Source organism: Trachypithecus francoisi, unplaced genomic scaffold, assembly GCF_009764315.1.
Source record: "Trachypithecus francoisi isolate TF-2019V2 unplaced genomic scaffold, Tfra_2.0 Lachesis_group1, whole genome shotgun sequence".
Lineage (NCBI taxonomy): Eukaryota > Metazoa > Chordata > Mammalia > Primates > Cercopithecidae > Trachypithecus > Trachypithecus francoisi.
Genome location: NW_022681454.1, coordinates 93,050,352 through 93,074,450, shown reverse-complemented (window position 1 = coordinate 93,074,450; position 24,099 = coordinate 93,050,352). Strand labels below are relative to the sequence as shown.

Sequence of the window (24,099 nt, the reverse complement as noted above, 5' to 3'; positions counted from 1 at the left end):
GCCCCATATTTATAAGTACTTACAGGAATTATTTGAGATTTTCTAAATCCCTTTGTGTCACAGTGGCAGATAATCTAGCCATCCCTGATTAATTCAATTCAGCACTCAGAATATTTTGAGATGAGTTGATTTATTAATTTACCAGTTAGTGCAACAGAACAGCTGGCAATTCACAAATATCTGCTGATCTGTGATAGATCTGTAACTATGAATAATTTTATAAATTAGATTGGCTGAAATGTAGCAAAACTAACCACTTCTCTCTTCCTCCCCTCTCTCACAAGTATACACCTCAGTTATAATTTAAAATCATGAGTACTTTTATCTACTCTTCTTTTCTCTGTTACACACACACACACACACACACACACACACACACACACAGGAATATAAAATAGTCCATCAACTCTTAGGGAGTTCACGGACATCCTTGCTTCCAAGCTCATCCATAGACTTGAAAATAGCCCATAAAATCCAAATTGACACTTCATAAATTACTAAATAAACTGATACCATGTTAGGAAGAATGCAGGGAGAAAAGGAAAGAAGGAAAAGAATAAGGAGATTCTTTTAAACTTAAAGATAGATAGAATACAATAAAATGCTGTGTGTGAACTTTGGACCCTGGTGTTTTAAGGAAAGTTATAAAAGACATTAAGGGGACAAATGAGAGAAATCTAGATAAGAACAATATATGATAACATCTGAAAATTACTATTTATTTTATTAGATACTATAATGGTATTGTACCAACTTAGAGGAATATGCTGTGATATTGAAAATAACTTGCCATGCTTGTAATTGACTTTATTAAGGATCAATGGGAAAAAAGCAGAAAAAACAAACACTGTAAATGTCACAGCTGTTAAATCACTGTATTTTTCATTCATACTATACTTTCAACAATTAAAAAAATTATATATATATATATAGAGAGAGAGAGAGAGAGTGAGAGAGAGAGTCTTGCTATGTTGCCCAGGCTGGTTTTGAACTCCTGGGCTCAAACGATCTTCCTGCCTGTCTCCCCAAGTGCTGGCATTATAAGCATGAACCACATACCCAGCTACTGCTTTCATTTTTGTATGACTATTTCTGTAATAAAAAAATTCAAAAAGTATGTAGTCATGATTGTGGTAATATATATATTTTTAAAAGTTCAAAAAGGTAAAAAATGTATTAATACAAATAATCACATTAAGGGAAGTTAATGAAAAAAACCCAAACACAATCTTTATTTTAAAGCAGTGGCTCTCTGATTTTAGCTTTCTCAGAATCACCTGGACAGCTTGTTAAACCAAATATTATTAGGTCTCACCGCCAGAGTTTATGACCAAGTAGGTATACAATGGGGCCTGGGAATTTGCATTTCAAATTGCCAATTTCTTAGGAGATGCTGCTCCTGCTGTTGCTACTTTGATAACCACTAAGGCAAGTTCTAGAAACACAAAAATCTGATAAGCATATTTGAGAGAATCATGGTCTTTACCTTTCGTACTTTCACGTAAGGGGGGCAAACAGATTGTTAACAAAAAGCAATACATACTCAATTACAAATACACTTTTTGTGTACAGAGGAAATGGACCTCATTGTGAGAGATGGAAAGAAGGGCATACACGTATTGTCATTAGTTCAGTGTCAAAATTACCTAAATGAAACTAGGGACATAGCTGAAGACAAATGATTACAGCTAAATGAGTAAATAAGACACCATTACACATCCTTAGTCTAGCAAATAAAATACATACTGGGAAAAAAACATATAAACAGCTTTAACAAGACAGAGGAAAACTTCTAGGAAAAGTGGTAAGGACAGTGGTAAGGAGAGGGCAGGATTCTTCATAACTAAACATTTCAAAGCTATTGGCTTGACAGCATAGCTAAAAATACACTGCTCTTTTAATAGACAATGCAGGTGAACATAACAGGCAAAATTTTAGACTGACCAAATTTATACAAATACAAATAATTTACATTAATTATGACTGAAAATGATTCAATATACACATCACCTCTGTTCCCATCATCCGTAATACCATTAAAATACGATGGGAGAAAAAAGTGTAAGGGGATTAGACAAAGGAGAAAGAATAGGCGAAAAAGACAACAGCAGAGAGGGAGTTGTTCACAAATTTTGAAAGAAAACAATAAATGAAAGCATGGAAACTGATTTTCGCACAATAAAGTAAAAGCTTAAGTGTCTGCAGGTGGGAAATGCAAGGCTCCTTCATACCAAGAATCCTTACCCTTCTACCCTCAAAGCTCAGGACATGGGGGTAAATGGGAAACATGAAGCTATAATCAGCTTGAACAGGTAAGATGACTACAGTTTGCCCAAGAAAGCCAGCCATTTGCCCCAGATGTATAAAACTGAAGGTTTATTCTCTTTGGAGAACTGAGTTTGAGGAACACTGGACTTGTCATAGTAGAGAACAGAGAGGCTGCTGAACACAGGCAGATTAACTGTTAATATTTAAATATGAGAACAAACCTCCCTCCTTCACTTCTCAGGGCCAGTGGCTCATACCACCCCTCCCCACCTCTCTTCACTTCACAGGAGGTTGAAAAATTTACCTCTGAGGAAATGAACTAGCCCATAAGAAAAGACTAATAGTTAATTTTATCAACTATTATGGTTCTACTATATTTAGAAACTTATTGTTAGAATAAAATCCATATATCTGGATATTTGCTAGTATTGCTAAAAAAGAACTTAAATGCTTTACTAAATTCTAAAAGCTGCCCTAGCAAAATAATAAGGAAAACATTGCCCAAAGAGAATCTGCCTTACGCATTCACTTTACTGTATTTACTGGACAACCTGAAACTGGCAAGTTGCCACATGCACCAAAAGCCTAGTAATTAGTGTTAATTGTTTAACTTATGATCACCCTACTTATCCCTATTCTTAAAGATCTCAGTTGCTTCTTACTCAAACTTTCTCTACTGCCCGCCTCCCCAAGCTTCCATAGCACCCTGAAATAAATGTTATGTAAGAAAAACAATTATTTGATCATATGCATTTCTCTCTCGCTGTAGACAGATTAAAGTGTATTGACTTTTATAGTACAGAGTGCCTAATATAACACAGACATAACAGTATCTGTCATGAACAGAAATTTGCTAAATTGAAATGAACCATTATCAATATTAGGAATATCCTTATTTATTAGAATGAAAAAACTTGCTTATTTCCAATTAATTTAACATTTAATAAGAAAAGGTGCAGAAGAGTGTATCGTAAGTTGACATGCACCCTTACTCCCATAAAAGAAAGAATACGTGTTTATTTCTACACACATAAAATAACTGGTCACACACACACAAAAACGAAAGGCTAACACTTGTCACCTCTATGGGGAAGTTGGGTGACTAGGAGGTATCTGTTCTTTCATTTCTGAGTTCTGAACATATTCTTTTCAAAAACATATACAAAAATAAAAATTTTGAGCTTAAGAAACTTTTAAAAAATTATTTTAGTATTTTTGAAGTAAATATGCTTACCTTCTCCCACATCACACATCATCCCTAAACTGTAAGCTAGTTAAGGACTTTAGCCATCTTTGTCACAAAAATGTCTTTGTCATTCTTGCACTAATTAGATGTATGGTCATATAAATAAATACTGAAGTTTCTGCTTACAAAAAACTTACCTTCATCTACTGTAGTCATATCCTGTTCTAGTTTCAATTTCTGTTGGTTAATTTTTAGCATGGATTCTTCAATCGTCCCTTGGCTTATTAGTTTTATAACTAGTACTTCTCTAAAAAAAAAATACAAAATATGTCCATTGGTTACTAAATATAGTTATTTGGATATATGTAAACTATATTTAAGAGTTCAAAAAGAATACCTTGAAAATTATGACAAACATATCCTTAAATTCTTTTATTTAAGCCATTTGAGACTGACATTTTCTGAATATTTAACTTTTAGACACTCCTAAAGATGCAAGAAAAGAAAAAGATATTTGTATTTAAAGTAAATTACTGGCTGGGCACAGTGACTCACATCTCTAATCCCAGCACTTTGGAAGGCTGAGGCGGGTGGACTGTTGAGGCCAGCAGTTCGAGATCAGCTTGGCCAACACGGCAAAATCTGATCTCCACTTAAAAAAAAAAAAGAAAGAGAAATACGAAAATTAGCTGGGTGTGGTGTCACACACCTGTAATCCTAGCTGGTTGGGAGGCTAAGGCATGGGAATTGCTTGAACCCAGGAGATAGAGGTTGCAGTGACCAGAGATGGTGCCACTGCATTCCAGCCCGGGTGACAGAGTGAGGCTCTGTCTCAAAAACAAAACATACGTGTGTGTACAAACACACACACACACACATAAAACTACATTACAACAAACACTTCTGTGTTCAGATGGAAATTACTTTCTTTTGAGATGGAGTCTCGCTCGGTTGCCCAGGCTGGAATGCAGTGGTGCAATCTTGGCTCATTGCAAACTCTCCTGGGTTCAAGTGATTCTCCTGTCTCAGCCTCCTGAGTAACTCGGATTATAGTCGCATGCCACCAAGCCCGGTTAATTTTTGTATTTTTAGTAGAGACGGGGTTTCACCATGTTGGTCAGGCTGGTCTCGAACTCCTGATCTTGTGATCTGCCCGCCTTAGCCTCCCCAAAGTGCTGCAATTACCGGCGTGAGCCAGTGTCTCTGTACACTTAAGGCAGTGTAGTCAGATACAAAGTTTCACGATAAGTACTGGTATTTAGTCTATAAATGAACATACCAATACCTTTTGGACATATATTAAAATACTTCACAAAGAGGACACTGTCTGATCTTTATTTATGTAAGCAGAGTTGTAACTATCTTTACCTCTTTTTTTTTTTTTTTGAGTCGGAGTCTCGCACTGTCGGCGATCTTGGCTCACTGCAAGCTCCGCCTCCTGGGTTCACATCATTCCTGCCTCAGCCTCCCAAGTAGCTGGGACTACAGGTGCCTACTACCACGCCTGGCTAATTTTGCTTTTTTTGTATTTTTAGTAGAGACAGGGTTTCACCGTGTTAGCCAGGATGGCCTCGATCTCCTGATCTCATGATCCACCTACCTTGGCCTCCTAAAGTATGTGAGCCACCGCACCCGACTATCTTCACCTCTTTACGGTGCTGTGACCAATGTCAAAATTACCATTCATCTAAAATAATTTACAACTCAGTTTACTTCCTAAAGGGTAACGGGACAGCCCAGCAGTAGTTTGTATATTACCAAGTTTGTCTGGGTCTTAAACTAGTCTAATAAGCAAGTCTTTTCAATTACTCATCTTTTTCAAAGGGGTAGACAATTGTTAATACTTCATGAACTGCAGAACTATTTGGAATGCGAGTGGATGGTTTTAATTACTAGAAAATGAAAGGGTTACTCAGTGCAGTCGATGTTTAACACTGCTGGCATAAAATACATATGCAGCCATGCTTTGCTGAAAAAATACAAACTAAAGCAGGATATCCAACACTATATTCTAATGGTCTACCACAAATTAAAGTGGCACTGAATTAAAAATACATTTCAACTAAAAACACTTACTTAGTCTGGCCTACTCTATGACATCTATCTTCTGCTTGTTTGTCATTGTAAGGATTACAGTCAATATCGTGAAGTATAACAACATTTGCTGAAGTCAGATTTATTCCTAATCCACCAGCTTTTGTTGATAGCAGAAACACAAAGATATCCATATCGGTATTAAACTCATCAATTAGATGAATCCTGTAAGATAAACAAATTAGGTTAAATCTCACTAAAAAGTTGTGTAACGTAATTAAAATGGAAAACAATCATTATCACATGAAAAGGACACCGGAAGATGTATATACATCCCTTGGTATTGCAGTTACTTCTCCTCTGGCTATATCATTGAAGAGCCTCCTCAATTCACCAACTTCTTTTCTACGATATTGCTACCCCTAACAACTCTTACTTCAATTCAACTATTCAGATTCAATTAATTCCTAAATGACTATTTTGTCCTTTTTTAACTTGTGGCTTAGCTAAATTCTGTGTATGGCTTTTCAATCTTTAACCTGCTCAGAAGTATATCAGCTCCTACTGGCAGACAACATTCCTGATGAATCAAGGACCTCACGATCAGTGTATCATTCTATCAGTGGATTCTCCTCTTTAAAAAAAAACAAAACACAACATTATTTTTACCTTTAGTCTAATGCTGGAGGAAAAAAAAAACCACTCTGGACAACAGAAAAAAAAAAACCAAAATATATAATTCAATTTAAACATACTACACAATTCCTTCCTTATTAAGACAATCCCTTGTTTACTAAGGTCAATGTTTACAACCTTTGGGAATTAAAAAAACTTTACTCATAGAATATGAAAGATTTTTAAACAATCTTGATGAAAGATAAGGTGTTTTAGACTTTGAAAAAATTTTAAAGGTGAAAATCATAAAAAATATAATTCTAATAGCTGTTTCAAAAGGTATTTGTATGCAATTCAGACAGAAAAATTAAAAGAAAATTATTTATTTATTTATTGAGACAGGGTCCCACTCTGTCACCCAGGCTGCAGTGCAGTGGTGTGATCTTGGCTCACTGTAACCTCTGCCCACAGGGCTCAAACAATCCTCCCACCCCAGCCTCCCCAGTTGGGACCACAGGCATGCACCACCACACCTAGCTATTTTTTGTTGCTGTTGTTGTTATTGGTATTTTTAGTAGAGACAGGGTTTTGTCATGTTGTTCAGGATAGTCTTGAACTCCTGAGCCCAAGCAATCCACTCTCATCGGCCTCCCAAAGTGTTGGGATTACAGGCGCGAGTCACCATGCCTGACCATTGAAATTACTCATTTTAAGGCAATGATTTGAAGTAATCAAACATAAAAACAACAAAATTCCATCAAGTACTCTAGACATTTAAAATTCTAACAATAATAAATGAGTGGTTTTTTTGAACATGAATTATACCAACCTTTCAGAAATCTGAGTCTTTCCGTCTAATCTGAGGTACCTATGCTGATGATGTTTTAACAGAACCTCTAAGATATCCAGCATCATGGTAAATTGGCTAAATAATACAACTCTATCACCCTGTGAAAATAGATATATGAATTAGAAACAGAAAAAACTGTTTTACGACTCAAAGCCTTGACAGGTCTAAACAATTAGAAGTGTTACTTATGTCGATAAATTTGCAGAAAATTCTCTATGATCAACTGGCTTCTTTAATAGAAATCAGTAATACTGAAGATATACATCTTATTGTAGCCTATATATGAATATACTGCTTTAACCTCTAAACTTCAGGGCTAAAAGCTAGCTCTCAGTTTTGATTTTAAGAACAGTTAAATTACTTCCTTTTCGTAAGAAAAATGTCAGAAAATATGAACAATTGCATATGTGTGTCCCATCCGGACTGTGATTTTACAAATTTAGGCTATTTCACACATAAACGGCAGTATTACTTAAATAACTATTTAACAAATGGTGTCTTTAAAAACTGATTTTGAAGCACACATACAGATTATCACCTATGAAATAATGACAATTAAGATTTTTTCAAAACATCAATACAGATACAGTCTACTAACTTTCTATTGTTTTTGTCTGAGGTTCAACAGAGGAAAGGAGGTAATCAAGAAAATATGTCAAGAAAATGTTAAAAATACTAAGTCCTGGAAGAATGCAGAACAGACACACACTAATTCAAGCAAGTCAGTGTGCCAGAATTGCTTTAAGAAGTTTAATTGAGAAAATACAAAAGAAAACACCATTCTTCTTTAATACCTTCTGTTTCAATTCAGACAAGATGCATCCTAAAACTCGAAATTTTCCAGAATCTAAAATCAAGTCCATGTCTAACTGAAAGTTATTAATGTGTCGATATTGTTTACAAAGTACATGTAATTCAAAGTCTGTCATAACTTCCATATCTTCAAAGATCAGGTCAGGGTTAGCCTCACAATGTGTAGGTTCCTTAAAACAAAACAGAACACAGTACACTTCAAAATAAAAATAATTTATAATATGATCAGAAAAATTTAATAAAATTAACACCTGATAAAATACTTAAATCATAGAACCTTTTAGTGTAAGGAAAATTAATGTTAATCTTTTAGGTATAATAAAGGGGGGAATTCCTTACTGTTTTAGAGATAATATACTAAAATATTTACAGATTAAATAATGCCTAGAATTTGGTTCAAAATAACCCTGGGGAGAAGTCTGGGGTATAGATGAAACAAGAGTGGTGTCATTATCAAATGGTAACTTTCAAAGGGGTGAAGTAACATATGGGCAGACAGTTTCATTATGCAATTCTACTTTTATAAATGTTTGAAATTCTCCATAAGTTTAAAATAATATAAAAAAAATTTAAAAAAGAAAATGGGTTGACGGGGCGCAGTAGCTCACGCCTATAATCCCAGCACTTTGGGAGGCCAAGGTGGGTAAATCACCTAGGTCAGGAGTTTGAGACCAGCCTGGCCAACATGGTAAAACCCCGTCTCTACTAAAACTACAAAAAATCAGCTGGGCGTAGTGGCGGGCGCCTGTAATCCCAGCCACTCAGGAGGCTGAGGCAGGACAATCACTTGAACCTGGGAGGTGGAGGCTGCAGTGAGCAGAGATCGTGCCATCGTACTCCAGCCTGGGCGACAAAAGCAAAAGTCTATCTCAAAAAAAAAAAAAAGAAAAGAAAAGAAAGAAAATGAGTTGCTTTCAACACAAAGATCAGTAGGGATAAATAAGGATAAAATGTTAAAGAAGAAACAGGCAAAAATAAACAGTAATTGCTACAACTATAAAGAAGAAATAAAATGAAAAAGAAGTGCATTATGGAAGTCTAGACTAGGAGTTAGCAAACTGTTCCTGTAAAGGGTCAGATCATATATTAGGCTTTGTAGGAAAAATGACCTGTACGGCAAGTACTCAACTCTGCCCCTGCAGTGAGAAAGCAGTCCCAGAAAAACAAAAACAGGCATGACTGTGTTATAGTAAACCCTTGTTTATAAAAACAGTCACTGCCATAAGGCCATAGTCTGCTGACCTATGATGTAGGTTATCAGTCCTTCTTTGTTCTTATGTCCCCTAAATCATCTTGAACTTAATCCTAGACCTGGTCTCAAAACAAAAAGTTTTTCCTAAATACATAGTTAAAGGTTCAGTATGCCCATTGGGTTCACCAATCTTATAGCCTACCAACTTAACCTCTTATTATAGCTTAGTGTTAACATAATACGAAATCCTTACCTTTAGCATAAGCTGAGACATTTCCTTGAGTTTTTCAGCTGTGTAATATTGGCGATGTAATAAAGGATGATTGGCCATTTTCCTCAACTGCATCATGACATTGCACATTTCTGTGTTTTTCTCTGTGACCCAAAGAGAACACAGTAAAAACTAAAACCAAGTGGATAACTGTTTGTTGAAACTAACAACTCAGTTTTTAAATTACTTCCTCAAATTCCAGATAATTTTTAAAAATGCACAAATATCATTATATAATTAATCAAAATGCAGCCCCAGTATAAGATTCTTTTTCACATAAAACAGTGAAAATCAGATTATACCCAAGTTATTGATAGATTTTTTCAATCTGTTGAAAAGACCCAAATAGAGTTGCTCCTGCTTCTCCGACATTGCACACAACTCAATCCGATCTTTCTTCGGGGGTAACTGCTTGAGAACCTGAGAAAGAAAAAACAGTTTAAGATAATCGTTCTAGTAAAGAGGAAAATGTAAGTTTTAAAGACAATAAAAATAAAAAACATGTAGATAAGCATTACCTCTTCTTTTACTCTTCTGAGAATAAATGGCTTTATAATTTGTTTTGCATGTGCTATTCTCTCCTTTTCGTATATACTTTGCTCATCTGCTGATTTCTGAGCAAAATAAAAACATATCCTTTTAGGAATTATTCATTTAAATTATTGCAATAACAGTATTATTACACAACATAAAAATCTCCCTCAGTAGAGTCTGAATTGTTTTCTGTAGAAACATGATTCATTCTAGATAGAACTTCACATCTGAATTCTGGGCTGCCATGTACTTCTTGAAGCTCCATATTTGAAGTTTCATGATAAATAATTATGTACTCTACTGAAGTAATCAATTTGAACTGTACTAGATTGGTGTTCAGAAGTCATCAACTGATGAGTTATGAACGGATTACCTAGATAACGCTCATTTAAAAATGTGTCTAAGTGTGGGTGAGGAGGAGTGTGGGGGGTAGAAAACTCTTTATTTCTTTGTGGAAAATGGCCCCAAAATGAAGCTAGCGCAGGCTGTTGCAAATCACGTGGTCTAAAAATGGGGAATAGTACCTAGCCAAAACTGGTGATTTTGGAGAATTAAGAGGTAGAATTTTGTTCTAGGATGTGAAGGAGTCCTCCATATATTATGAACTAAAAATAGAAAGTAGTTCATAAAATCTGCTAGGCCATTTAAAACACTGTACATTAAGTGGGAGGGAATTCAAATTAGTAAATGTTAAAAAGGAAGTTAATTTGCAGTGGATGAATATCACAGAAAATTCTTGCAAAAGATTAGTGATGTGGAAGAGAGCCAAGAATCAGTGTAAACACTGTGGTACTGAAAAATGTGGGAGTCCTTGAAGACTATACCTTACTTTTCCTAAACAATAAAGAAGTAACGAAACTTTTCTTGTGAAGAGGATTTCTTTACTGTCGCTTTTAGTTGTGACTTTGGTTTTACGAACATTTATTTCAAAATATATTTCTCAGCACAGGCATTTTCTGGATATTCTAGCTTTGTCTAGTTTTATAGTTTACCCATAAAAGAATGTTACTAATTTACGTAGCCAATTTTGATACAGATGATGTAATGATCAAATTTTCCTCACATATTATATATCTAAGCTCTTCATCAATTTAAAATTGTCATCTTTCAGAAAATTAGGATATTAACCAAGACTTCTGGCCATCAATTAGGGAAATCGCTATTTTTTTTTTTTCTCCATTAAATTATGGCTGACTTCCAACCCGATCCAAATATAGAGTTATCACCTACTTAAAGTTATTTCATAGAGCATATGCACTATGAAAACAAAAGAGACCTAAAAGAAGAATGGCCCAGATAAAACACAAATAATATATTTTGGAGAAAATATGTATTTATGCTTACTGTCTTAGAGGAAAACATTCTTCGTATTTCACTGGTGCTACTACTAAACATGTGTGGCATAACAAAATTCAACAGCGACATGAGTTCTAACAGATTATTCTGTACAGGTGTGCCTGTGAGCAGCAAACGGTTATTTGCCTGTGAATGAAGGTAAAATTTATATTAGCTTTTTTTTAAAGAGCCACTCCTTTCATGTCTACCCTCCCCAGTGAAAGGTGAAGGGAGGAGAGATAAATTATAACCAATATTAATAACTTAACATTCTGTGATAAACGATTAGTAATTTAGATAATTGATGTCTGCTAATATCAATAGCAATGAATATGAAAACCACTGGTCTTATTTTATAAGTAGGTAACTTGTGTCCTCATATCACCTTTATGAGGTGATGAAAGATTATTTATAAAGTTTAACATATAGAACAGGTAAATTATGACCTAAGAATTTTTTTTCATTTTTTAAAGGGTTGTTAAAAAACAAAATCAAAGAATATGTGACAGAGGCCATTATCTGCCCTTTTACAGAAAAAACTTGCTAACACAGAATACTACATAATTACATAATACGTATTCTGCTAATAAAGAATACTACATATATTAAATTATGTAATCTAAAATTTTATGGTAATTTGGAAAACTTTACAAACATTCTCTTACATTAATTGTCATAAGGTGCTGGTAGCGAATGGAGCCCATATTCTTCAGCATATGGCCCTCATCAAAAATAGCGTAATTAAGTTTCAGCCGTCGAAACAGACTACGGTCATCAGAACTGCTGATCGCACAGTTATATCTGTCACCAAAAGAAAAAACATCTCTAAAGTTATACTTTTAAGAGCTTGGAGTCTAGTGAGATTTAATGTCTTATAAAATCATTTTTTATTCACGCATTTCTAACAGCCAGTACTTAAAGCACAGCACTAGACACGGTGATACTCAAATAAATACTGATGTATTTGTATTTAATAATTATTGATGTATATTGTAACCAAGTTATGAAAGCTGCAATACATAACTGAAAGAAAATGTTAAAAGGCCGGGAGCGGTGGCTCACGCCTGTAATCCCAGCACTTTGGGAGGCTGAGGTGGGTGGATCACAAGGTCAGGAGATTGAGACCATCCCAGCTAATACAGTGAAACCCCATCTCTACTAAAAATATAAAAAATTAGCTGGGAATGGTGGCGGGTGCCTGTAGTCCCAGCTACTCGGGAGGCTGAGGCAGGAGAATGGCGTGAACCTGGGAGGTGGAGGTTGCAGTGAGCCGAGATCGTGCCACTGCACTCCAGCCTGGGTGACAGAGCAAGACTCAGTCTCAAAAAAAGAAAAAAAAAAAAGAAAATGTTAATGTTACAATCGGACAACTTCTACATATCAGGGAGGAGGTCAATTTGGGTATAATTTATAAGTAATCTGCTCCATGAAGTATTATACTTTAATAAGCACAAAAAAGAACATGAAGCTAAAACATGTTTCTCTTTAAAACCTAATAATATGTTATAAAACTAGCAGAGTAGATCCAATAAATAATAGTTCATAGCTAGCAGCTTGAGACTGCATATGGAGCCTGTTTTATTAAGAAAAAACAAAATTCTGCATGAATTTTTAAGGACAGACTCCTACACAAGGAGCCAGTAGTGAGAAATAATAACTACAGTTAAAATAGAACTATAAATAAATCAAATAATAAATGTGACACAAGAGCATTAAGTTCTGTGCAAGATATTTACATCAATTATTACCCAGTAGTAGTCAACTTATCCAAGGTTTTATTTTTCATTTTTATTTCTGCCCTAACTCAAATTTTTCACTGAGAACATGAAATTTCATTGTATTTATTATTGATACTTATTTGTAAGTTGAAAATATAAATAATTTTGGCGGGATATCTCAAATTTTACTTTAAGCTTACTGAGAAATTACTACAAGACGACTTTTTTCAATAAGTAGGCAAAACCTTTTTATCGTCACCATTAATGAGGTGATGCACTACAAAAGCTTCCTATACCACTGTAACACCTCAACATAAGCCATTCTATTACTTTTGTATCACAGTTAACAGCATAAACTTTCCTACATAGTACTACTACAATTTCTTTTTTAAATTTGGGGGCTGCATAAATATCCACCCTCCCCAAATTTCTCAGTACTTACGTGGTCACAATTACATTGTAATCTTCATATCTACTATGAATGTTAAATCTAATTTGTTTACGTTCTTCTTGAGAACCTAGAGTTTAAAAACAATGAACACATTTTGACTGTATTTATTGTGCTGTACTTTATTTTTTATTTCCAAAGTTAAAAAAGCAGAATGACATATTCTTACCATAGTAACAGAGCACCTTCAAAGTAGGGCACCATAAATTAACTTCCCTTAACCAGTTATCTATGGAACAGAAGAAATATTATTTGCATCTGCTACAACAGGGTATGTTCACACGGTTAAATGAACACTAAACTTTGACAAGTGCTACTTAGAAATTAGTCTTTTATAAAATGCAAATACTGTCCGGGCAAGGTGGCTCACGTTTGTAATCCCAACACTTTGGGAAGCTGAGGTGGGTGGATCACCTGAGGTCAGGAGTTTGAGACCAGCCTGGCCAACATGGTGAAACCCCAACCCCACTAAAATACAAAATTAGCCAGGCATGGTGGTGGGCGCCTGTAATCCCAGTTACTTGGGAGGCTGAGGCACGAGAACCTGAGAGGCGGAGGTTGCAGTGAGCCAAGATTGCACCACTACACTCCAGCCTGGGTGACAGAGTGAGACTGTCTTAAAAATATATAAATAAAAATTAAAAATTAAAATATAAATATCATGATGATTGTTTTTATCACAGACACTTTATAATATTACTCCTTATGAAACTTATGTAAAATGATCTTGAAGTTTTGTGAGGTATCAAAATGAAGGGCAGAGGACCAAATATATTTACAGTTGATTATTAAACTCCAATTTAAAGAGAAGGGGTTTTGTTACATTCCCATGTGCAAATATTCTCTTACTGTAACTTCTGCATCCAACAAATTGAGAAAGAATGGAACAGTTATATGAGTAGGAATTAATTACATACCTTCATCCAATAAAAGCGCTCATTTTCTCTTAGTCATTTTAAAAAGTAACTAAAAGTATTATGAAACCAATATAAATGGCACTTGGTCTATAATTTTAAAACTGACTTACATTTGAGTTATTTTCTTTTTAAAAGACTGCCAATATAATCAAGCACATATATAAACAAAGCAGAAAAGTATAAGGAGACCATAAAATTAATATTCATCTCTACAAACTTTTGTTTCAGTCACACAACTGAAACCACATTACCCCTCCAACACACAACCTTACACACACTCTCTTCTACCTATATAAAACACGATAACATTAAATACAGTTGTCTCCAGTATTACAAACCTATAGTTGAAGCTGGAACAACGATCAAATGAGGACCATTATTACCCTCCTGATAGAGGTATGCCAGAAATGCAATGGCTTGAATAGTTTTTCCTAGGCCCTAAAAAGTTTAAAAGACAATATATAAAATTTTAAAACAAACAAAAAATAAATACATAAAAATACAAAAGAAAAAGCAATACTTCTACGCTGTATTCACTTTTGATTTCCCATAATGCAACTCTAAAGGAATTTCTACTACGTTCTTAGTTCTCAAATGACAGAATTGATCATAGTCTCCAAATGATGCTATAACTTACTTTACTGAGCAGGATGGACAGATCTTCACTGCTAGTTCATATACAATACACATTAATATGGAAGACTTTTGCATTGCGAGGAAAGGATGTAATTTTGGTTATTGTTTATACACACTGAAAGTTTAATATCCACTGAATGGTTTGAGGGCAATGTCCCATGACTAAATGGAGGAAACATATGCCTAATCTATCCTGGCAATTCTACCCTTAAGAATATAATCATGAGATATGAGAGCTAATGTTGGCAAAAGGACTTGGGTAGAATGTTCATAGTTTTATCGTAATAGCCAAACACTGGAAATAACCAAAACAGGTTGGGTGCCATGGTGCGTGCCTGTAATCCCAGAACTTGGGGAGACTGAGGAGGGTGGATCACTTGAGCCCAGGAGTTCGAGACAAGCCTGAGCAACATGGCAAAACTCCATCTCTACAAAAATTACAAAATTAGCCAGGCATGGTGGTGAATGTCTGTGACCCCAGATACTTGGGAGTGCTGAGGTGGGTGGATTGCCTAAGCTCAAGAGGTCAAAGCTGCAGTGAGCTGACAGCACACCACTGCACTCCAGCCTAGGCGACAGAGCAAGTCCCTGCCTAAAAAGAAAGAAGAAAGAAAGAAAAAAGAAAAGAAAAAAGAAAAAAAAAGAAAAGAAAAAAAGAAAAGAAATAACCTAAATACCCATATCCAACAGAAGATCAACAAATTGCAGTGTATTTATACCATGGACTACCATCCCACATGGCAATTAAAAAAAAAACAAAAACAAAAACATCCCACTGACAATACATATGTTGAAGTCATAACTCCCAATGTCACTGTATTTAGAGACAGGGCTTTTCAGGGGGAAATTAAGGCTAAATGAGTTCATAAGTGTGGGGCCTGAACCCAATATGACTGTCCTTGTAAGAAGAAATACCAGGCATGTGTACATACACAGAAAGAACCACATAAGGACAGAGTAAGAAAATGGCTGTCTTCAAGTCAAAGAGAGGACTCAGGAGAAATCCAAGCTACCAATAAATACATTGATCTTGGACTGTCTATCTCCAGGATTGTGAAGAACAAATTTCTGTTGTTTAAGCCACTCAGTCTGGGGTATTTTGTTATGGCAATGCTAGCTCACTAAGCTACCAACTTATGAATCTTGTGCTGTGCTTTGGAGGTTACAAAAATAGTTTCACACAATATATACCTCATTTGATAGCAAATGCAATCTTATGATAAAAACTATCTATATTTTATTATTAGTTTTGAGATTAGGTCAATTGGCAAGGATCAGATAGCTCCTGAAAGGCAAAGCTGGGGACCCCAAACCCAGGTCTGATTTCCAAGTGCAGTCACACAACTGAAATGCTATATATTCTGTAATTTCTGTAATTATTTTGAAATCCTGTGTATATTATTCACTTTTCTATTAGATAAACAGTTATCTTTGTTTCAATGACAGTATGAAATACGTATGGGAAAATATCTTACAATGCTAAAGATTACTTTTCTAGAGGCTAAACAGGGAACAAATATCATTATCTGTGTTAATTTTTATTTTAGGAATCCAACGCACAGTGTAACATTTTCTTTGCTGAACATTTTAAACATATACTTCAAAAAAGTATAGCTGAAGGAATAGAGATGTTAGATTAAAGGTCAAGTTTCCACATGACAACACCTGGACTACTGGCTATAATAAACTTTGTGAGCTTAGCTTTAAGGAAATGTGATTTGAGAAAGAACAGAGACTCGGAGTGACCTCTAATAAAAATAAAATAGCTGAAATGATGTTGCTGATATATGTGGATTTATTCATTGACAAGGACAGGGATCTAAGTTAAAAATTTAAAGGCAGCTGTAGAAAAAGCACATAACACATATGTAAGTGCATACACATGTACATACACAACATCTGCAGAAGGCAGTATCTAGAAGACACCAAACTAGTTCTTGTTTAAGTGGTGGAATTATAGGTGACTTTGATTTTGATTTTTTAATTTGTATTTTTATGTTTCTAACATGTATTTACTAATTTGATAATCAGAAAGACAATAAATCTATCTTCATCTTGGGGAGGAGTTAGGAGGGTAGAACTAACTCTATCAAAAACAAAGATGAGATAAAATATAAGATACTGAGCTGGCAGGAGTTAACTACAGTAGCAAGAAAAATTTCATGTTTAAATGACAGCAAGAATACCTTTCAATGACATTTTGAACAACAAATCCTAGAAATAAAGTACACTTACCATTTCATCTGCCAAAATGCCATTAAGTCCATGTTTATGTACCAATGCCAGCCAATTCAAACCAACCTTCTGATAGGGCTTGAGTGACAAACTGGTAAAGAGAGAGTTACCAAATATTACACATTTATATTTCTGTTAGTTTTCTATTAGTTATTACAATGCACATAAAAACTAAAATGGCTAGGTCTAATCTTACCTTTTAACTGTTAGACGCAATGTACACCTACTTAAAAAAAATGAACCCAAGACATAAATGATTTTTCAGATCTTCCCAAACTTTACTCTCTATTCTTATTTATTTCTTCTGGCAAGAAGAATCAAGCATTTCCACATTTGGTCATAATATAGTACCTCCAAATTAATTCCATAAATGATTAAAATATTAAGTATGATAATATATTCCTAAGCTAGTACTTATACTAGAAAATTGAATTGTGTTGATTTGATTTTTAGCACATTAAAAAACTTAAAAGTATTAGACAAAAAAAACACAAACATAATTTGCTACTGTGGCCAGGTAGGTTTAATAAACACTTTCTGAATGTGTGCCAATCACTCCTAATATCAGTGGTATGTATAATTCTGGAGCACGCATGTATGTGTGTATTATGTGCATACTATTGTACAAATGTACACAGCACATGTTTAGCAAAATTATTTGTTTTGACACTTGCATGCTACTTTCTACTCACTGATGTTCACTGATGTTTTAAGGACAGTGAACATCAGTGAGTAGAAAGTAGCATGCAAGTGTCAAAAACCTTAATTTGGAAACAAAAACAGACTAATCCCTGAGAATGAATTGTCTGGAAGGTAATATGGCAGAGTTATAAGGAATGAAAACAGTGGCTCACGCCTGTAATCCTAGCACTTTGCCAGGCTGTGGTGGGCAGATTGCTTGAGCTCAGGAGTTCGAGACCAGCCTGGACAACACGACAAAATGTCTCTACCAAAAATACAAAAAAAATTAGCTGGGCATGGTGATGTATGCTTGTAGTCTCAGCTACTTAGCTACTTAGGAGAGACTGAGGTGGAAGGATCACTTGAGCCTGAGCCTGGGAGGCAGAAGTTATAGTGAGCTGAGATCATGCCATTGCACTTCAGCCTGGGTGACAGAGCCAGACCCTGTCTCAATTACCAAAAAAAAAAAAAAAAAAAAAAAAAAAGGAATGAAAACAATAGTTCGAATGGTTAAAAACTATTAACAGTTACCATTTATTGAACATCTATTATTCATAGGCACAGATATCATTTTTCAAACATCACCTCATTTAACCCTTTAAAAATCCCATGAAGTAGTTACTATCATCACTTTAACAGATTAAAAAAACTTAATTTGCCTGAGGTTGCATAGCTAGAAAGTGTTAAGGCTAAGATTTTAAAGCAGGATGTTGATCTCACTCCAAAACCTATTCTCATATTCACTAGAACACCTTGCATTAATGCGAAAACATAGGACAAGGCCATGCCTCCCATTCTCCAGCTTGTATCCTGTCCCCTTAATTTCCTCTTGCATATATCCTGTTTGCACACAGGGAAGGGTCTGGACATAGCTATAGTATAATACATTGTTAAAAGATCAAACTCTGAAATCAAGACATAATTAGAACTGAGTGAAGAACAGGTAGTTTGAATGATGTCCATCTTAAATCAGAATCTATATTTTAACTGTGGGGTATGCAACTTATAAAACATTTCTCATTTAATACAATTAAAAGTATGGACAGGAGGAAAAGCAGTATTTCAAAGGTCTTTATAATTCTTTTGCTGAATTTTTATAAAAAGTCTTTTGCTTTCCCAATCAATAGTTTTATATTAATTATAAAACTATAATAAACATAACATGTTATCATAGATATTTTAATTTCCAGGTCCAAAAGAATTCTTTCTACTATAATGGTGAGAATAAATGCTAAAACTGGAATATTTACCATATTTCAGACTATGCTATGGGCTTTATATACATTATTATTTCATTTAATCCATATTAAAAATAGGAAATATTAATTATCTGCATTTTACAGATGAGACGTTCACTGGGGCTCACAGAAGTTAAATAACCTGCTCAAGGTCATGCAGCTAACCAAATCTGTATCTGCAATGGTAGTGCCAGTATCCAATCCAGGTGTGATCCAGAGCTCAGCACTTAACCAGTAAATAGCAGAAATGAAAAAATTCTCTTTCATCCTGACCCACCTATCCTACAGTCTACACAACACTGAGTTCTCCATTATTTTAATGCATCCTTCCCAATGCTTTAGTCATCCTATTCACATAAGGCTCACAATTTACGACTAATGAAACTAGATAAGGCAGACATACATCACTTATAAATGCAGCCGAGGGCCCACATGCCATCTCAACATATGACCTATCACAAATGGCCAAGAAATAATCTTAATAAACAAAAATTATTGAAATTCTTCATCACTAACATATATTGAGAAAAGAGTCTATTTATAATGAGTCAAAATACTCACTATAACATGAAATTTTAAAAAGTGATGATGAAATCTAAAAAACTACACACATTTTTAAAATGTAAATAAAATTGCTTTATTCAAAATCACAAAGAAATGATGGTAAGGTGTTTTGATCAGGGCATGAAATGGTTTTATTATATTGAAATACGTTATAAAAATATAAAGTATTAATGTATATATATGTTTGCTGTTCTGTTAGATTTGTCTAAATTACAAGTAGCTTTGTTGCTTACTATCATGGAACTGCTGCCAATTCCAGATCCTTTCTCAGCATGTGAAAGGACCAAAGAAAATGCAATTTTGATAGACTCTGAACCCATTTATTATAACATTTAAAAATAGGATACCTATATTCTTTTCTAGTTGGTTCTACTATTTAGATGCTATATAATCATACTTCCCATTTATTTTGACGCTTCACAGTTTTCTAAGAATTTTCATGACTGAATATAAATCTGAACCACCAATTTACTGGTAAGAACAAAAGGATTTGCCCAGGTCTTCTGAATAAGTGCTTTCTTCTCAACAGAGTACTAAAATATCTCTGAACTGAAGATTTTTTATCTCTCACTAAGGAAAAAAGTGATTTAAAGATTTTCTGAGATGATGAAAGAAAATGAGGCAACAGGCTATTTTGAAGTTATTGTTTTGTTAGGGGAAAAAAACAAACACAATTCCCTCTAGAGTAACTATGATTTCTTCACAGTCTGAAAATTCAACTGGGTTTAAATCTGCCAGAGAAACTAGTTTCAAAATTATTTTCAAAGGTGAGAAAGGCATAAAATAGAAACAACAGGGGTACATATGATGTGCTAAATTTGAGTTTAAAATACAGAAATACAGAGCTAGAGAGACTTGTTTAAAGTAGTTCATAGAAAACAGGTTAGGGATGCTGTCGAACCAAAAGTTTATGTCCTGTAAGTATGACATGGCTGCTGCAAATACTACCACAACATGTTTGTACTGACAGAAAAATGTTCAAACTAAAATGTTTACATCCTACTACTTTTGAGTTACTGAAACCACATCTGCAGTGTTAATTTGCATTCGCATTACTGTCAAATGGTCTCAGAGCTCCTGTGTAAGAACAGGGTAGGAACCATGCTCTCAAGTTCAGGATGAACAAGATCAGAAGAACCTTGGCAGATTTAGCTCAAAAGGCAAGACACATATGATTAAATATATTGTATTTTGAACATGTGAGAAATCTTTTTAGTTTAAGGCTGATAAATTATGGATTAATTAACTAGAGTTTTAGAGATGGCTAAGTTTATAGTAAGAATAAAACAAGAGAAATACTAAGGATTTTTTTCTTTTCCCTATTTTAAGCAATTTAAATTTTGACATTTTAAAATAAAGATTATGAATGTAATGCTTTTGAAGTACATGTGAAAACTAACTTTTCCCTACAGAGATTTTATTTTTCACGAGGAATTCTGGAATATCTATATTTCTAAAAGGCAAACTTTCTTCTACAATTCACATAAATTTGTAACAGTCTGTAGCAAAATAAACTTTGTTACAAAGAATATGTTCTGTTTTGAGAAAAATGCAAGCATGATAGGTTATTCATCAGGGTAGTCTAATATTTTCCCCTGTGCTAATAAATCCTTTACTAAAGCAAGGAAACAACTTTCAATGTGTACATACTAAGTACCCACAATGCCTGGCCAGTACACCAAGTAAAAATTGCTTATGCAACTCTTATCCTGGCTGAAGAACAAAAATTAAGATAACAAATTGTAACCCCTAAAAGTGCACTTAAATAAACTCTAAAGAGACTATCTATACAGGTTTTAGAAGTTGTACTTTGGATAAGATCCAACAAGCACTTAAAAAAAACAACAACTATTTTTCTCATCTATTAAGTATTTCATTTAAAAAATCCTCAGTCTAATGGAGGATAGTTTATTACCTGATCAAACTATTTACAAGTAACAGGACTTTGTGAATGTGGTTTTGAGAGAGAAATTTTTTAAGTGATGCAATAAAGCACTTGATTTTTAAAAATCCAAATTATGATAAAGTAGACTCAACTGGGTAAGTCTTGTAGAGTGAAGAACTCCCCATATCCAATGCTGGAGAACAAGAAGCAGCAGCTCCAACTACACTTTTAGGAGATGAAATTTGCTGATATAGTTCTTTCTATGCAACAGAGAAAAGAGCTTCTTTGTGGAAACTGCATCACGTTTCCCTACATCATCCCATAGCACCCTAGAAGGGCACAGAAAAGATTGTAGCTTACTATTAAAGGCCAGTAATCATCTTGTTTTTTTTTTTTCCATACCTTCATTTTAAATTATTAACCAATGATCAGCAAATATGCTTTGATCATTAACTTAGAAAAATATCAGAAGTAAATAAAATCAGCAACTAAGGCAATTAATTTTAATGAGATCCTACTGCTAATCTTAACCTATCAGAAATACTCTGAACAGATGTAACTCATTTTGAAAGTTGTGTAACATTACAAAGCATGGATATACCATAATTCATTTCAATTATTCCCTAATTTTAGGAACTCCATTTGTTTCCATGGTTTTGCCACTATAAACATCGTACTATTAAGTTTTATATTATTTTTTAAAAAGGGGAAGTATTCTGAACAGTTCTGAGTCTCCAAATTACTTAAAAATATACAAACTTTTAAAGGAAATTCAACACAATTTCCCCCACCCCAATCCACCAACAACATGCAAAATGTGGGTGATCACAATTATGAAAACCATTTTAATATGTACTGGCCACTAGACGGTATTTTTTTTTTTTTTTTTTGCATGAATTCTAGCAAGTATTTTATTGAAAGTAGCAAACTGGGGAAACATGTAGACTTATATGGTCTATTTAATCATCTGTCCTTTCCCTTACGAATGTATTTCTACCCCAAAAGGAGATTTAAAAAGCTGGCCTTATCAAAGCATTTAAAACATTTCATCACAGTATGGGATATCATTTCATTTTATTTATGATTAAAAAGAAAATGGGATAGGAAAGCAATTTTTACACTGATGCAATTAAGCAGCTGACTTTTTTTAGGACATCAAATTTGTGTATAGAAACAGCTAAAACCACTTTTTCATTTTCTGTGATTATATAAACAATTATCTGTTATCAGGCAAAAAAAGACACTGGTCATATAGCATCATACCATCCCCCCCTTTAATTTATAATGATATGATAGAATAAAATACCCTACTTGGGGGTGGGGGAAATGAATGAAAAACAGTTCATAGTCCACTTATGTGCCATTACAGAAAATCTGGGGATTCTCTCCTACCACTAGTTGCCATATCTTTCTAGGCATGATACAGAAATAAGTAAGTTCAGATATTTTATACAATTGAGATAAAATATGAATAAATATATTCAACAAAGATTACCTTTGGTTTAGAATAGAAGGTTGTTCTATGTTCCATCCACCTCCATTTCCAGTAAGCATGGTAACTTGTTTGGTCAATTTATTTGAAATGTCTTCACATTTGTTCATAAGCCTTATAACTACATCTCTTTCTTGGATCAGTGTTTTACAGTGCCATATCAAATCTTCTGATAAGCCATTAGTTTTGGACATCTTTGTGAACTATGGCATAAAAAGAAAAATAATTGAATAGTTCAGATCTAGGAAAGAGAAAGGCAATCCTGATTTCTGTATGAGGAAAACAAGCTTGATAATTTAAACCTTTACTTAATGAGCTTATAGTCAACTACTAAGAGAATCTGATTCTTCATGTTTATATTTGAATTGCTACATGTTTCACTTTTATATTCTACTGTCACATATCAAACTCATTATGTTAAAATAAAATATATCTTACCTCAAAAAATGCATAATCCCAAACTCGTTACTTTGCCCTCACAGCTATTCTCTTATAGGAGAAACGCTAGCAAGTAATTGTTACTATCTCCTATGAAGGTTTTAAAAACATTTCAGGCTGGGCGCGGTGGCTCAAGCCTGTAATCCCAGCACTTTGGGAGGCCGAGACGGGCGGATCACGAGGTCAGGAGATCGAGACCATCCTGGCTAACACGGTGAAACCCCATCTCTACTAAAAATACAAAAACTAGCCGGGCGAGGTGGCGGGCGCCTGTAGTCCCAGCTACTTGGGAGGCTGAGGCAGGAGAATGGCGGAAACCCGGGAGGCGGAGCTTGCAGTGAGCTGAGATCCGGCCACTGCACTCCAGTCCGGGCGACAGAGCGAGACTCCGCCTCAAAAAAAAAAAAACAACAAAAAAAAAACATTTCAAAACCTTAAATTCATTTTTCCTTAATACCAAAGGTAATAGTATCAAATGTAGTCACTGCAAATCTGATCTCTTACCTCTATGTGTCATTTCCTATCACTATTACATATTAAGATTAATCTTCTTAAAAGATATTTTTCCACATCTATCAAAGTGGAGCCCTTCAAGTTTTCAAAACTCCAATTATTTGTCACTTGATATTTTACTTCTAAACAGAGACTATTACATGCAGAGATATTACATGAATCAAAAGTTAACTATGACCAATTCAATAATTAGATAAGGTTTTTAAAAACCAGTTTCAACATAACACTACAAACAG

The 24,099-nt window shown here is 34.4% G+C and overlaps 1 protein-coding gene across 4 annotated transcripts in view; it reads right to left on the bottom strand.

The window, feature by feature from the left end:
* The window catches only part of SMARCAD1 (SWI/SNF-related, matrix-associated actin-dependent regulator of chromatin, subfamily a, containing DEAD/H box 1), an 86,213-nt gene that overhangs the window by 2,369 nt on the left and 59,745 nt on the right, over positions 1–24,099 (bottom strand). For all 4 annotated transcript variants that reach the window (XM_033214835.1, XM_033214834.1, XM_033214836.1 and 1 more), the window contains exons 10-23: positions 22,916–23,115; positions 17,053–17,143; positions 14,520–14,619; positions 13,434–13,493; positions 13,259–13,334; positions 11,764–11,899; positions 11,108–11,245; positions 9,748–9,843; positions 9,532–9,649; positions 9,212–9,333; positions 7,748–7,936; positions 6,933–7,051; positions 5,531–5,713; positions 3,652–3,761 (exon numbers count right to left, since the gene is read on the bottom strand). In XM_033214835.1, coding sequence (XP_033070726.1) covers positions 3,652–3,761; positions 5,531–5,713; positions 6,933–7,051; positions 7,748–7,936; positions 9,212–9,333; positions 9,532–9,649; positions 9,748–9,843; positions 11,108–11,245; positions 11,764–11,899; positions 13,259–13,334; positions 13,434–13,493; positions 14,520–14,619; positions 17,053–17,143; positions 22,916–23,115 — 1,738 coding nt within the window. The remainder of the gene's footprint in view (positions 1–3,651; positions 3,762–5,530; positions 5,714–6,932; positions 7,052–7,747; positions 7,937–9,211; positions 9,334–9,531; positions 9,650–9,747; positions 9,844–11,107; positions 11,246–11,763; positions 11,900–13,258; positions 13,335–13,433; positions 13,494–14,519; positions 14,620–17,052; positions 17,144–22,915; positions 23,116–24,099) is intronic.